The 17,256-nt window shown below is 34.7% G+C and overlaps 1 protein-coding gene across 6 annotated transcripts in view; it reads right to left on the bottom strand.

Moving 5' to 3' along the window:
- The window catches only part of MKLN1 (muskelin 1), a 376,455-nt gene that overhangs the window by 41,629 nt on the left and 317,570 nt on the right, over positions 1-17,256 (bottom strand). For all 6 annotated transcript variants that reach the window (XM_073009344.1, XM_073009343.1, XM_007982951.3 and 3 more), the window contains 2 exons: positions 8,363-8,575; positions 2,592-2,813 (listed from right to left, as the gene is read on the bottom strand). In XM_073009344.1, the coding sequence (XP_072865445.1) occupies positions 2,592-2,813; positions 8,363-8,575 (435 nt within the window). The remainder of the gene's footprint in view (positions 1-2,591; positions 2,814-8,362; positions 8,576-17,256) is intronic.

Genomic DNA, 17,256 nt, shown 5'->3' with positions numbered 1-17,256 from the left:
GAACAGCCTGGCCAACATGGTGAAACTCTGTCTCTACTAAATACAAAAAATTAGCTGGGCGTGGTGGTGCATGCCTGTAATCCCAGCTACTTGGGAGGCTGAGGCAGAAGAATCACTTGAAATTAGGAGGCAGAGGTTGCAGTGAGCCAAGACTGCACCATTGCACTCCAGCCTGGGCAACAAAAACAAAACTCTGTCTCAAAATAAAAGAAGAAGAATGACAGCACTGGATAGAAATACATCAAATATGTAAAATACTTCATAATGAAATTTCTGTACAGTTATCATTGGTTAGCTTTGGAGCCTCAAAGTTAACTCATTAATATGAAAAACAATAAAGGAAAACAATCAAACATTTATACTGCCTATTCAGTATGCTTTACATTTCAGGGTAACCAAAAGGTTAATGAGAGGAAGTTTTTTTTTTCTCCCTCCATAATAGGAGAATCACACACTTAATAAATGCAGAGGAAATGACATCATTAGAAAAATCACCATCTTACACATCCCAATGAAATTTAGGCAACGAAAGGCTACAAAAACCATTAGGCACAAGTTTGAAAGAAAACTTTATAATTGATCAGTCAGGCTAATAACACCCAACCTATTAACATCATCGAAAGCATAACAACCAGTTATTAAATGCTTCTTTATATTTTGCAATCAGAGTGTCTATGAAGTATTCTTGTACATTCTCCCTGGCCCCCAAAAAAGACAGTGAATCTAAAATCAAGCCTCTGAGTGCAATGACCAGTTTATAGGAAATATGAAAGAGAAACACATTAAATTACACTACGAAGATAAAATCAAAATCAAAACTGGAAATATGGGAGATTCTAGAGCACAAATGTCTCGCTTAGTGGGTTGTGTGTGTGGGGGAGAATAGGGAATAGGAGGAAAGAGTACTAATACAATTTTTTTAAAAATGTATGAGACATAACAACCAAATGCAAAATACCTTTTTTGAATCTTGACTTAAACAAACCAACCAAGTAAAGATATTTTTCAGTATATTAGAAAAAAAGAACACAGAGAGAATATTAAATGATAATAAAGAATTGCTTTTATTTTGGTTGATAATGATACTACAATTATGTTTTCTTTCTTTTTTTTTTTTTTTTTTAAGAGAGAGAGTCTTGCTATATTGCCCAGGCTGCAGCACAGTGGCTATCACAGGAGCGATCGCACTATTGATCAGCATGGGAGTTTTGACCTGTTCTGTTTCTGACCTAGCCAATTAACCTCTACTTAAGCAACCTGGTGGTCCTTTGGTTTGGGAGGTAACCATACTGATGCCAAACTTAGTATGAACAACTGATCAAGCACAGTGCAATGTGGCCCAGAACTGGGCTCCAGCAACCCTCAGCCTCCTGGGTAGCTGGGACCACAGGTGTGCACCAACACACCCAACTGTAATTATGTTTTTAAAGAGCCCTTATCTGTTACAATTATACACTATAGTAGTATTTACAAGTATGATGATCCAGTATGTGGGATCTGCTTTAAAACACTACAGCAGGTGCTGTAACAAGAAAGGAATAATAAAAATTTTAAAACTACTCCAGCACAGTAAAATTTAAGAATAAACTTAAAAATCAAAGAAACATCAAGAAAATGAATGAAATTAAAGTGGAATAGCTGTATGAAAAATGAGCAGATTATTGATGACTGCTGAAACTAACAAATGAGCACACGAAAATGTATTATTAATTATATTATCCTCTCCACTTTGTACAGAGAAAAACATGTTTAAAATACATGTTAAAGGACATGTTTAAAATATTCCTTGATATTGTTTTAAAGCTATGTTCACAGAAAGAAGACCAAGATTTCATTAAAACATCTGAAAAAGTTAAAAAAAAACTCTATGTTGGTTTTGCTGATACATTTATTATTATTATTATTATTATTGAGACAGAATCTTGCTCTGTCACCCAGGCTGGAGTGCAATGGCACGATCTTGGTTCACTGCTGCAGCTTTTGCCTTCTGGGTTCAAGCCATTCTCCCACCTCAGCCTCCCAAGTAGCTGGGACTACAGGCACAGGTCACCATGCCAGGCTAATTTTTGTATTTTTACTAGAGATGAGGTTTCGCCATGTTGGCCAGGCTGGTCTCGAACTTCTGGCCTCAAGTAATCCACTGTGCCTGACCATTGCTGATACATGTAGATTCTAATTCTATAAAATCAAATCTTAAATTCTTTGTACTTAATGGAGAATAGCAGAAGGGAAAATAAGAAGAGGGAAAGAAATTGTCCTTCTAATTACTAAGAGAATTAGTAAGTGGAAAGACCTAAGAAAGGAACAAAGCTACAAAATCGATTTAAGCAGGGTAATTAGTCGTAAGATTGCCTAGATTAGTAGTCAGGTAATAACTACTTAGGAATTACCAGGCTGATGGGAAGAGTCTCACAATTAGCCAACAGTTCACTGTTAAAGAAGTTTTGTCTTTCTCTGTCATTGCTACACTAATCATTTATTCCTAAGGAAAAGTTTTTATCACTTCCGGAAGAATTAGATTTCACCACTTCTTTTCCTATCTAGGTATACATTATAAAATAACATTTACGCAATGTACGGAATATTCTTACTGAGTGGAATAGCATGCAGTGTCCTATTCGAGACTGGATGTCCTCAGGCCCAGCATTACAGGAGTCCTCTCGAAGAAGTTTCCAGGTTTGACATTGACAGTTGAAAGCAAATAAGCCACTGAATTGTGGTTCACTGGCTCTGCTGTCATCTACGCTGCCATTACAAGTCAAAATTCTACCACCAAAAGTGTAGATCATATGTTTTTCTGAGTCCATACACATCTATCAGAACAAGGCAACAGATTGAATAGTTTTAGTTTGTTCCTGTCATATGTGCTAAAACAAAACCAACATGTACAGTTTTACATTCTCAAAAAAAACTAAACTTTGTCCCTAATGACACTAAATACCACCCAATTATCATATGCAAGTTTCTAAATACTTTTTCAAGTTGCCATTTTTCCCAGTGAGAGTAAAAACATGTTGGGATAAAGAGCTTTCTGCTTTCTTGAAACTGCATAATTTTTACCAAAATCAACCAATGATACATGAGGTGTTGATTTATACGTAAGAGTGAATACTTATCATATTTCGGGTGAACAGTGATCATACTCTCCTTATTAAAATTCCTTTTCATTCTAGGCAAGCATCCTATTAATATTACTACCATTTATTAAGAGATCAGATATGCAAATAAGAGTGGTACAGCTAAATTCATCTCTCTGCATTTATTTTTATAAAACCCTTCAAATTATGTTACAAAACAGTAGAACAAACAAAAAGACATTTACAACAATCAAGTCTCCAGACTGACTTCTACAGTGTAAAGAACTCTATCTGCTTTTAACACAGCACTATTAATTTTCTTTGAATTAAGCTATACACTTCATGTTTAAAAGTCAAGCTTTATTCTTCCATTCTTCCAACTCAAGATTGTAGCTTTTCATAAAAATGTATGAGAAAACAGCCATTTGTCATGAGACAATAAGAATCAAATTCTGTTTCAAATGATACATAAATCCAAGTTGGGAATTAGCTATTAAACGTAAGTGGCATTTATATAAAGAATAAATTGTGTACACAAAACATCTATGTTTTGCTATAAAAAAAATAAAATAAACATTTGATATTCTATTCTCCTACCAAATTACTTCTGCTACTTACACATTTTTGTATTTTTTTAAATAAAAGGCTATTTTCATATATGTGTGTGTGTGTGTGTGTGTGTGTGTGTGTGTGTGTGTATATATATATATATTTTTTTTTTTTCCTCCCCGAGACAGAGTTTCACTCTTGTTGCCCAGGCTAGAGTGCAACAGTATGAGCTCGGCTCACCGCAACCTCTGCCTCCCAGGTTCAAGCAATTCTCCTGCCTCAGCCTCCTGGGTAGCTGGGATTACCCGCATATGCCACCATGCCAGGATAATACTGTATTTTTAGTAGAGACGGTGTTACTCCATTTGGTCAGGCTGGTCTTGAACTCCCAACCTCAGGTGATCTGCCCGCCTTGGCCTCCCAAAGTTCTGGGATTACAGGCATGAGCTACCATGCCTGGCTATTTTCATAATTTTAAAGGTATTAAAAAATTGAGGTTATTATTATTAAAAAGAAAAGATTCTAACATCTCCTAATTTTTATCTACCACTAAAAAGATCTACCTCATTAGCCATTTCCCAGGTTTCTCAAAGACTTCTATAAATTAAGATGAAAATCTATTCCCTAAGGGTGAAATCTTGGTAAATATGGTTGAAAAACAAAGATGTCTGGCCTACAACAGAAAGTATTCCTATTTTTTAAATGATCATATAGTTAAAATCAGCACATTGCTGAAGACAACTCAGTTTGGCCCCATCCAACTACTGCCTCCGTTGAGGGCTCCATTGGAGCTGGGTCACATTTCCCTTGCTGAAGTACTTCAGACTCAATCACTCCAAGTATCTGGGAACTATGCTGAAAATCTTTAGGGACTCACATTAAATGAGTTTATTTCCATTTTTTATTAACTCACAGATTCATACTAATGGCCAATCTTTGTTACCAACCCCCTACCTTTCTACTTCGTATGGCTACAAAGAGAGTTTCTTTCTTTTTGAGGATATTCAAGCTTAATTTTGATGTGGCTTACTCTCATTTGTTTGCAGGGCTGAAGTATAAACATCCTTATCTTGGTAGTTCTTCCTAGGACACCAGTCTAAACCAAGAAACCTTTTAATATTTGATTTCCACTCTTTTGATTTGTTTTGTCATTTTTACTCTCCGAAAAAATTTCTGAAAAGCTAGTAACTTATTAAACTCTGTATGATAATGTCTTTTCCATCAAAGACTTAAAAAAATCTTTAAAGTCAAAAGTTTAAAGACTATTGATTTATTATGTCAGGGGTTAGATATTTAATTTTTAAAATCAAACAAATAGTGGATAACCACTTATTTTCCTGGGAAAAATTATTATTGAATCTGAAAATGACTTTATTTTACCCTATCACAGGAATACAAGATTGGTAAGGGTTTGGCTGGGTTCAAAATAATCGTCTCCTCACAAAATTTGAAGATACTGCTATAAAGCCTTCTAAGTATCCAGTGTTACCCAACCTACCACCTTCCCTTCTACAAACCTCCAAAAATGCCTCATGACCCAGTGAGAATATCAATGAGCTGAGATCTTCAATTCTTCAACTGAGGTTTTTCCTGCTACTTCTTGGCTAGCTCACTTTCCATTTTCTAGTAATTTCCACAAAAAGTGATTACACTTGAAGGACATTTGGGCTAGATATAAAATTCTTGGCTCACACTGTCTTTTCTTGAATGTCTTCTAGATGTTGCTCTATTATCTCCTGGCACTGAAAGGAGATGTAGAGAAATCTGATACTGGTCTCATTTTAGTTCTCTTATAGGTGACTTGATCATTTTGTCTACTTGCTATAAAATGATCTCTTATCTTTTATAGTCAATGTTATTAATATATGTCTTACAGTTAAGTATTTGGGTCAACTTTTTCTGAATATAGTATGCCCATTTGATATGTGGAGTAAAATCTTTCTTCAGGAAAATGTTCTTGAATTCAATTGATAAATATTTGTTTTTTCCATGGTTTTGGTTTTCTTCTTTAAAGTCTCCAATTACATATATGTTGGCTCTCCTCTGCCTACCTTCCCCGGTTAATCATTTTTACCTCTTTGTTTTACCTTATTCCTATGCTGTATGATCATTACCTATCCTTCTTTACGCTCTTTGTAGATAAGTCTTCATTTCTGAAAGGGGCAATATACCGGGATATAACTTTCATTTACTGTTATTTTTCTTTTTATTGTTTTTCTTTAGAATGTCTCTCTAAAGCTTTATTTATTGCTTTTTAGTTTTTCATATATAATTGAGTTGAATTTTCCTGGACCAGATGACTTTACAGAGGATTTCTGTGGAAGGTGGATATTCTTGCTCAAGAACTCCTTCCTCTGTTGCTATTGAATTGAATGATTCCTTCAAAATATGGCACTTCTGGTGAAGCCATATCTTCTCTAATTTTATGAATCTCATCTGGCTTACAGGGTTGATCTCAAGCTTTGAGCTCCCCAAATTTCTTACTGGCCATTGCAAAAGGAGCCATCATTCCCACTGTGTTTCCTTCACTTTTACAAAATAGTGCTTTCTGACATATATCACCTCTGGATCTTTCTGGGTACTTTACACATGTTAATTCACTGATTCTTCCAGTGGCTGCCCTGGGTGCAATCTGTGCCCTGTCCCTGACACTTCTCACTATGATATACAACTGCTAGGCTCCCTCCGCTTTCCCAGGCCTCCCTATTATACTGTTGTGGACTTCAACAAAAGTTCTGAATATTTCAGTTGTTTTTGGATAAACTTACAAGGCATTGGGAGTTGTAGGTTTACTCTGGCTCTTGATTTTGCTGAGAGAGAGAGTGTGTGTGTGTTTAAATCTTTTTGCTTGATTACCACTATTCCTGGAAAACCACACAAAGTAATATCAAGGAAAGCTTGAGAACTAAACTGCCACTATGTTCTTAAGAAATCCAGAAGTCTTTAATTTTTTAAATATGTTAAAATTAAAAATGGCAAACAGCTTTTAGGCATGTTTGTATCGTATAGCTTTCTCATATTTTTATCAAATTTGAACATTAAGTGTTAAATCCTAAATTGTCATGAACACCACAAGCTATTTTTGGAGTGTCATAAACACTACAAGTGTAAGTTCTAACTTATAGCTTTATTTGTATGAAATAGAATAGCAAAATGCAGAAGCATACAGATTACTTGCTCACTATTACAGGGCTAGTTGTTGGCTGAATGAGTACTGAAATCCTTATTTCTTCACCCCCAGTGTTCTGCTGTACCACCTAATCAGTTGAAAACCATGCATTATTTAATAGCGCCTAGCTTCCAAGAAACATCCTACTTTATAAAAGTCAAGAGAAACAAAGGCCACACCCAAGAACTCTCTACGTGCTACTCCTAAGCTATTCTTTTTTTCAACCTGTTAAAAAAAAAAAAAAAAAAAAGACATCAGCATCTTTTGTAAAAGAAATACATACCCATTTGGGAACAAGAGAAGAAATTGTTCCCTAACAATATTATCTGCTGATGTTTCTAAAAAATCAGAACTAGCCTAACTTTTCTTGGCATGCTTATTTTCCACATGAAGAACATTGAGGGTGTCAGCGGGGATGTGCATAGCTTTGTGGAGCTCAGTTAAATAGAGCCAACAGAAGTTCCAAATTTAAGCTGGGGAGTATTTCTAAGAATACTGGTTTTGATTTTCTACCTACCACTTAACTTGATAGGCATAACTCACTCTTCCTCTCCTTACCACTCTCCTATAACAATTGTATGTTAATAGAAATATGGTAATAGGATAGTTTAAAAGCAAAGAATTAACAAAAATCTATAAAGACACAATAAACAAAGACCCTGGGTTCTGACTCCTAGGTAAGATTTTAGGTCTCACCTAGGTTTTGTCATAATTCTAGCACTACCTCCCATTTCCCGAATACTAGATAATTTATGTTCATCAACACAGAGTTATAGATTTTTAAAGTCTTTTTCTCCTCAATACATCAAAAAAAAAAAAAAAAAAAAAAAAAAACACTTGGGATGTGGGTTGAGCCACATAAAAACTTGCTTATAGAATTCAAAACGGTTACTGTCTTTTTTGACCTACATTGACTTTGTATGGAATAAGTATTCAAAGACAGGTAACAATGATAATGACAATGATGGGGCTAATGAGAGCTACATGTATATTAATATTAAAATGGCTTACAATGAGGCTATGTTCAGTCTTCTAGTCAACAACATTATTGTATAATTTCTACTGGTGCTGAGTTTAATTTAGTATGTCAAATTCCTCTCCAGGTTTATAAAATTTTGTGACTATAAACAAAACAAAATATATTTCACTCCAACTGGAAGAAAAGCTCTAGATTTCATCTAGTTCATTATAAAGTGATTTGCCATTTCTTACAGGAATGTAGAATAAGAAATATAATTAAAAGGCTAAGTTGTTATTGTTATGATTTATGCATACGCATTATAAAACTAAATGTGTTTTTCCTAATATTACTCTATCTACTCTCTAAAGTTTCTATAAATCAACAATCTATGTCCTGAGATTTCTGTATTTTGCCCTGCAACAAACAAGAGAAAAAAATTTAAAGAATAACTTTATACCTACTGAAACAACAATTATTATTATCTGTCATAGGTATTTGTCATGGAAGCACTACTAGACAACTTAGCATAACATCTAACATAAACTCTAACTGCAAGAATCACTAAGCACTGATTAATTCCATCATATATTTAACTGTGCATCAAACCTGATGATCAAACACCAATTTCGGCCCTCCATCAGCAGCAGTATCCTCACTTAGTAACATCCACGTGTTTGTATCAATGTCATAACGATAGAAGTCACTTTTCAGAGATTTGCTATTCCTCACAGAGGAATCCAAATAACGCCCCAATGTGTAGATTTGCCTCCGTTGAATGTCAATGCACATTTTATGACACGATCTGGCACTAGGACCATTCTGTAGAGAGAGAGAAAATAAACAAACAAATAAACAAATGGAAGAGAAAAAACAATCAAAGAACAAATAAAAGACAAATTAAATGCCCTTTTTTATTACCTTTCATTAAAAAGTTTCTCAGAGACTCACATCAAGTCAACCAATATGAGTCCAACACTAGGCTTAACTCTCTAAAGAAAAGCAAAAGCAGTAAGCAGTAGGAGACACAAATCTTACCTTAGAAATGCTTAAAATCTACCATGAAAGATGAAATGAACTACACTGCAGCTTATGGCACTCTGTTGATAACATCTATATGGTTTCTACCATATACTGCACTGTGTTTTAGTCATTTGTGCACAGAGTTCAATTCCCTATTACATGACAATCTACTTTAAGACATGTTTGGTCTTTATGAACATTTTTGTATTTCTCATCAGACTCTAGCACAAAAGAGGTACTCCAAGAATATTTAGAATCAGTGAATTTCAAAATTAGAAGAAACATCAATAAAATCTCTAGTTTAATCACTTGGACACAGGGTGGGGAACATTACACACTGGGGACTGTCGGGGGATGGGCAGCAGGAGTAGGGATAGCATCAGGAGAAATACCTAATGTAAAAGATGAGTTGACGGGTGCAGCAAACCAACATGGCACATGTATACTCACCTATCAAACCTGCACATTGTGCACATGTACCCTAGAACTTAGAGTATAATAAAAAAGAAATAAAATCTCTAGTTTAGTTTTCTCCTTTAAAGATGAGAAAATACAACCCTAGCAAGAAAATATAAGACCAGGATGATACCTTTAATATGCTAGTGACAGAAACTAATAAGAATCCAAGTCTATGACTTCTTTATCCATCCTTTGCATTGTAAAATTAATTTTCCTGATTGAATAAACAGCACAGCTACAGTAAATAAATAGGGAATAATATTAAGAATAGTATTTATCAATAAATTAGTTAGCTGGTATCACTTGTATCACAGGACCCGATAAAACATAAAACATATTGTATAATCAAAAGGATTCATGGGGGAAAAAAGAACTTAAATTGCACAGGGTTTAATTAGTTGAAAGGGGGAAAGGAAAGGAAACTAATGTTTGTTAAACAACTTCGAAGTTCTGTTTACACTATTACTGTGTATGTGTGTGTTCTATTTAATCCTTATAACAACCCCGTATGGAAATATTATCACCATTTCACAGAGTCCACCGTCACAAAACTAGGAAGTAAGATAGCAAATCTACGCCCTTGTGTACCACAGCCAAAAACTGGGCTCTTTCACAATTTCAGATTATTTTTTCTAGAAGAGAAACAAAGGCAAAAATATACTTGTTAAAACAGTGTATGCAGTTATGACTGAGATGAAGAGTTCTTGCTGCAGAAATAACAGAATTGATGTATAAAGTGGACACAGGAAGCCTGATGAATGACTGACAGAGGAGACGGTTTATGATCTTGCAGGCAATAAAGAACTACTGGTGGTTTCTAAAGCAAGATACAACATAAAAAGGCAATATTCTAAGAAGAGTAATCTAGCAGTATTAATTAAGTGAAATGAAGGAATATTAGGCAGGAAGAACAGTATTTTGACAATGAAGTTGATGTAAATGTACACTTTAATATTCATATTATTATTTTTAAACTTATTTTAAAATATTTTTGTCAAAGAATATCTTCAGCAAATAAGGTGAAAATTTTATTTAAGAAAGGATTTCCTCCATAAATAATCTCAAAAACAAAGATGAAGTAACATATATCTATGCCATAATGCATAGAGTGTAAAACTTGAAATTTTAATAAGAGAATAATAGAACTTCTTGCTTCAACTAAATAAGCACAAATAATATTAAAATGATGATCAAATTATATGCCAAGAAAAAAGAAATAAAGATAAATCAATAGACTAGAAAACATGAAAAAAATAGAGAAAATTAACAAAGTTGGTTCTTTGAAAGACTGATAGAATTATAAACCACTGGCAGACTAATTTTTTACAAAAGAGGGAAAATACAAATTGCTATTACCAGAAATGAAAGCAAGATTAACACTACAGAATTCCTAGAAATGAAAAAAGAGAGAATACTATCAAAAACATAGGTAAAATCTGACAACGTAGCTAAAACAGACATAATTCCTTAAAAAACCTAACTTACCAAGATGACATGAGATGAAAGAGGAAAATCTGAAGTAATTACACATACTGAAAAACTGAATTCATTATTGCCCACACATCTACACTGGTAAATTGTACCAAGCACTTAAGGAAAAAACCGTATCAGTTTTAGACAAAATTTTTCAGAAAACGGGGAAAAAGAAAAACTCTACTGTTTATCCACATTCTCTTCCATTCTTAGCTTATTTTATGAGGCCAACATAACACTGAAACCAAATAACAATACTACAAAGGAGAAGGAAGAGAAGGGGAAGAAGGAGGAAGAAATGTGGAAGAGGTGGAGAAATCATTTACAGGTGGCTAGGACCCCTCATGAACAAAGACAAAACCAATCTTTAACAAAATATTACCAAACAGCAGGAGCAGTATATGAAAAGAATATTTTACAACAAAAAGGTATTTATCTCAGGAATGTAAAGTTGATTTTACATCTGAAAATCAATCAGGATAATCTGCCACATTAAATTAATAAAGAAGAAAAAACACAATTATATCAATAAATATGTAAAGGAGCATTTGGTAAAATTTATCTATTCATGATCAAAACTCATAGCAAAATAGGAACAGAAAGACTTTCAATCTGGTAACAGATGTAAGAAAACGTAAAATTTAATTTTTCTTAATGACATACTGAATATTCTCCTGCTTAGCTATGAAACAAGACAGGGATGTCTTTTCTCACTACTTATATTTAACATTGCTCTGGAAGTTCAAGTCAGTGCAATAAGGCAGGCATTAAAAAATAAAATAAAGGTTGGGCCTGGTGGCTAATGCCTGTAATCCCAGCACTTTGGGAGGCCAAGGCGGGAGGATTCGTTGAGTTCAGGAGTTCAAGACTCCTCTGTATGTTCAACATACAGAGATCCTATCTCTATACATAATTTAAAAATTAGCTGGGCATGGAGGCACACGCCTGTGGTCCCAGCTACTGCGGAGACTGAGGTGGAAGGATTGCTTGAGCCCAGAAGGTCGAGGCTGCAGCGAGCCATGATCATGTCACTGCACTCCAGCATGGGCAACAAAGAAAGACTGTCTCAAACAAACAAAAAATAAAATAAAATAAAATAAAATAAAATAAAATAAAATAAAATAAAGATGGAAAAGAGAACAGAAAGAAGAAAAATGACTGCTTCTTTAAAATACTCTAAGAAATAAAAAAAGAAGCTATTAGAAATAAGTAGACTTAACAAAGTGACATGATACAAAGGCAATATTAACAAACCAATTGTATTCCTCTATATTACCAGCCAACAAATGGAAAATAAAAACTTTTCAATTCCATTATAATAGCACAAAAAGCAAAATACACTGATATCAAGTTAACTAAAATATTACAGACCTCTTAAATGGAAAACTTTTAAGAGTGCTGAGCGATAACGAAGACTAAAATAAATGGAGACTAAACCATATTCATGGAGTAGAAAGATTCAATATCATTAAAACACCAATTTGCAGCTGGGTGCAGGTGCTCATGCCTATAATCTCAGCATTTTGAGAAGCATTTTGATCACCTGAGGTCAGGATTTCGAGACCAGCCTGGCCAACATGGTGAAACCCCACCTCTACTAAAAATACAAAAATTAGCTGGGCAGGTGCCTGTAATCCCAGCTACTCGGGAGGCTGAGGTAGGAGAATCACTTGAACCTGGGAGAAGGATGTTGCAGTGAGCTGAGATCGCATCATTGCACTCCAGCCTAGGCAACAAGAGCAAAACTCTGTCTCAAAAAAAAAAAAAGATCAAACAAAATAAAACCCACCAATTTGCACCAAATTAATATATAATTTATCATATTCCCATCATAATCCCAACAGTTTCAGAAAGTGATGATTCTAAAATTTATATATTACCTAACTTCATGAATTACTATAAAGTTACTACTATAAAGCTACAGTAATCAAAGGAGTGTCATACTGGTTAAGAAGACACCAAAATATAACAGAACAGAATAGAGTCCAAGAAGAGACACATACTTACATGATCAATTGATTTTTGGCCAAGGTGCCAAAGCAAATCAATGAGCCAAGAAGATGGGGAGTAACCAGAAATCTCATACATTGCAGGCAAAGTATAAAATGGTATAATCATTTTGGGAAAAGCTTTAAGTTTCATTAATGGATGATAAAAGGGTGAGAGTTTGATGAGTAACAGCCTATTTTCATAATCTTGAAATGTCTCCCTATAAATTACTTGTTAATTACAAATTAGACAAATCTGGTGGGCATCCCCTTAACCAAGTGATTGAAGTTAATATCAGATAAACGGACGTAATGTGTCTCCTGATATGATATACTGAGGAGATGCTAATGTGATCTACGGGTTATTCTTGCTAAAAATATATCATCTAAATCCAATCCTAAGAAAACATACAAACCCAGCTGAAGGATATTCTAAAAAATAACTGCCCTGCACTCTTTAAAAATCATCAAAGTCAAGAAAGACAAAGAAGTTTAGAGAACTATTCTAGACTAAAGATGACTAAAGAAGCATGACACCAAAAAGCAATACATGATCATGGTCTAAATTCTGGGCTGGGGTTGCAGAGTGACAAGGGATGCCTATAAAGAACATTACTGGGGCATTATTGGATAATAGTCTATATCTTAATAGGAACTGTGGATTAGATTAAAGCAGCAGTTCTCAGTGTGGTCTGGGGTCTCCAAGGTACTTCAAGGGAGTCTATAAGGTCAAAGTTATTTTTACAACAATACTAACAAAAAAAATTTGTCTTTTCACTCTTATTCTCTTATGAGTGTATGTGAACATTTCCGGAGGCTACATGACTTTCTGATACAGCAACTGAATAAAGAAGCATATGAATCCAGATGTCTTTTATTGAGCCAAACATTAAAGAGATTTAGAAAACTATACAAAAATGCCACTTGAGGGCCAGGCGCGGTGGCTCACGCCTGTAAATCCCAGCACTTTCAGAGGCCGAGGCAGGTGGATTACGAGGTCAAGAGACCGAGACCATTCTGGCCAACATGATGAAACCCCGTCTCTACTAAAAATACAAAAATTAGCCAGGCATTGTGGCAGGCGCCTGTAATCCCAACTACTCAGGAGGCTGAGGCAGGAGAATCGCTTGAACCCGGGAGGTGGAGGTTGCAGTGAGCCGAGATCGCACCACTGTACTCCAGCCTGGCGACAGAGTGAGACTTCGTCTTTTAAAAAAAAAAAAAAAAAAAGGCCACTTGACTTAGCATGGTTGTCTCAGGAAAAAGCACCTTTGTAATTGTTTGAGCTGTGAACTGATGGCAGTTGCTTTTTCTACGGCATACTATATATTTACTTGAAAGAACAAATAACGACCAAACTATGGTTATTTGGACATTATGGCAGACATTTTCTCAAAAATGAAGGAAGCGGTGTTTCCATCTTGAAGGAAAAAAATCAACAAAATTTGTTGCCGGTATTCTAACGCATGTTTTTAAGCAAAAATTCGAATTATTGAAAACCTATCTGCCACTGTGATCTTGACATCTTCCCAATACTTGAAAGACTCTAATGAGACTGACAGTGATATTAACAAATGTGGCATATTTTGTAATACAGTATCCCAAAAACCAACCTTTGGAAGATGTGCATAACTCATGGAACCAATATTTTTCAAGTGACCAACACATGGATAAACATACATTCATAGGTAAAAGATCCAAAGAGCAAAACAGATCAATGGATTTTAACATAACAATGCAAAAAGTTAGCTGGTATGGTTTCAGAGTCTATATTGCAACTATCTTTAAGAAAAAAGCACTTGTCAATTTGAGATATGGAATCAAAAAAGAACATATGCAATTATTTGAAAAGGCTACTAAAATACTACTTTCTCTCAAAAACACAACTATATGAGGTCCAACTCTCTTCATGTATTTCACATGTAAGACATGTTGTAAGACAGTAAATGTAGAAGATATGAGAATCTAGCTGCCTTAGCTAGACATTAAAGAGATTTATAAAAATGCAAAACAATGCCACATGTCTCATTTTTTGAAAGTTATTTTTAATAAAATGTTTTATATCCAACTGTAATAGGTTTATTACTATTATTTAAAATTGATTAAAAATATTTAAAGTACTCAGCACTAAGAACACCAATGGGTTTTTGTTTAAAGGTCTAAACGGATCCTGAGACCATGAAGTTTGAGAAGCACTATTACAAGTAAAATCCAACAAGAGCCATGTCTAATTCCTTCAATGCTACAATTCTGTGAATACTCAAGAAAATGGAGATATGATTTAAACAATAAACAAAAGTAAGGAACATTTTCCCATCCTCCCTTTATGAAAAAAATATAATCCAGCCTTTTCCAAGATACCTCTTGCTGTAAATTTGTTTTCATTAATAATCATAGCTTATAGCCACATTATAAAATATTGGATTTTTATAGTTAATCTTAAAAAAAATCTAGGAACTAGATTGAAGCTAATAAAAATGGCCTTCATTGACTACTTTAAAAAACAATACATTCGTTTTGAACCTATAAAAGCTTACTTGCATACGTACGTGAACACTTAAAATATTTATTCTCTTTTAAAAATGTTTTACTTATTTATTTTTTGAGATAGGGCCTTGTTCTGTCGCCCAGGCTGGAGTGCCGTTGTGCTATCATGGCTCACTATAGCCTCAACCTCCCAGGCCCAAGTGATCATCCCACCTCAGCCTGGCCTAAAGTAATCATTCTCTTTGAGAGCTGAGCTATCCTCTTATCCTTCAATCTCCTAAATGTGTTATTAGGTACATATTTAAGTTAATTAAAGTGAATTAAATTAATTTTGCTTTTTAATTGTTTATCATGCTTCTAAAATACATACTCTGGGATCTCATCAAACAGCAACTTGCACTCACTGGTATGGAAAATTACATATATGAACTACTTAACTGTTCAATTTTGAAAGGAACGAGCATTTATGCTAGATGCATACTATCATTCAATTCACAGAAAGATCAACAAAAGGTTTTTATGAGTCTATTAATTAACTATAATAAATCTCAGCTCTGGTACTGAATCACCACATTACTTATCTCTACTGACTTTGAACTAATAGAAAGTGTTCTCATCAAAATAATCTCTATGTTTTAGCAGCACGAGTTTTAAAATAATTACTTATTGCATTATAAATATTACTTACAATATATGTATATGGTATACAAAATAACGGAATGAAGTTATGTACCCATACCCAGCTTTAGAAGAATAATATTTAATATTACCTTTAAACCCCCTAACCTCTCTGGATTTTGTATTTATCGTTCCTTTTTCTCTGGTATTAATTTCTCATTTAACTTACCTCACCTACTTACTCACTAATGAGTAAGAATGTGCACATCCTTAAAATACATACATTTTAAAGAATGTGATTCATGCTTTTAAGGAATTCAGATAGGGAAACATGAAGATAAATCAATCATTATAGTAAGCCATTCAAGTATTAAAAGGGGTTAAGTGAGCACATCAAAGGAAGCTTTTAATTCTTCTTGGCGAGGTCAAGAAAGGCTTCACAGAGAAAGTGAAGTCTGAACTGAGTTTTAAAGAATAAGTGGGTATTTACTAGGTAAAGTTAGGGGGAGATGCTCTGTTAATTCCAAACAAGGAAAACAACATTGCCAAAGGACACAGGTGAGAAAGCTGAATAATTCCAGCAACTATAACTGGCACACAGGAGATGAGGCTGGAAAAGAAATTGAGTAGCAAATCTTGATGAGAAATTTGGAGTTTTTACTCCAAATTTTACTCCAAATTTTCCAAGCAAAAGGAACTGAGATAAATAAATTGTTTTATTATTGTTGTTGCTATTTATAATTTCCTATATCTATGACCTTTAATAGTATCCTGCACAAATTGACTCTGGACTTCGTTACATGATTGCTTTTTGCTATCAGGGAAAGAAAAAAATTGATGGATTGCTCGTGTCTACTTCATCCCCTTTGCAGCCCAGCACCTGCCATGAAAACAAGCTCTGGCTAGCCTATATAAAACAGAGCCAGGCAGTCCCAGTTGAAACCATGCTAGACCAGCTGATAGATAGCTGACTCCTAGACAAATTAATGAGCCCAGCCAAAACCAAAAGAATGACTGAGCCAACCTGTAGACTCATGAGCAAATAAATGCTTATTACTATATGCCACTGAAGTTTTATGAGTGCTTGTAATGTAATAAACTGTGTAAACGATAACTGAAACAAAGGCTGAAGCTAACCACAGGGTTTAAGTAGAGGTGTCATAGGATCAAATATGGTATTTAGGGGGCTTGTTTTTGTTTTTGTTTTGAGATAGAATCTTACTCTGTTGTCCAGGCTGGAGTGCAGTGGCGCCATCTCAGCTCACTGCAACCTCCACCTCCTGGGTTCAAGGGATTCTCCTGCTTCAGTCTTCCAGGTAGCTGGGATTACAGGTATCTGCTACCACGCCCAGCTGGAGTTTCTATTTTTAGTAGAGATAGGGTTTCACCATGTTGGACAGGCTGGTCTCAAACTACTGAGCTCAGGTGATCTGCTGGCCTCAGCCTCCCAAAGTG

Source organism: Chlorocebus sabaeus, chromosome 21, assembly GCF_047675955.1.
Source record: "Chlorocebus sabaeus isolate Y175 chromosome 21, mChlSab1.0.hap1, whole genome shotgun sequence".
NCBI classification, from domain to species: Eukaryota; Metazoa; Chordata; class Mammalia; order Primates; family Cercopithecidae; genus Chlorocebus; species Chlorocebus sabaeus.
This window is presented reverse-complemented; position numbering and strand designations above follow the sequence as displayed.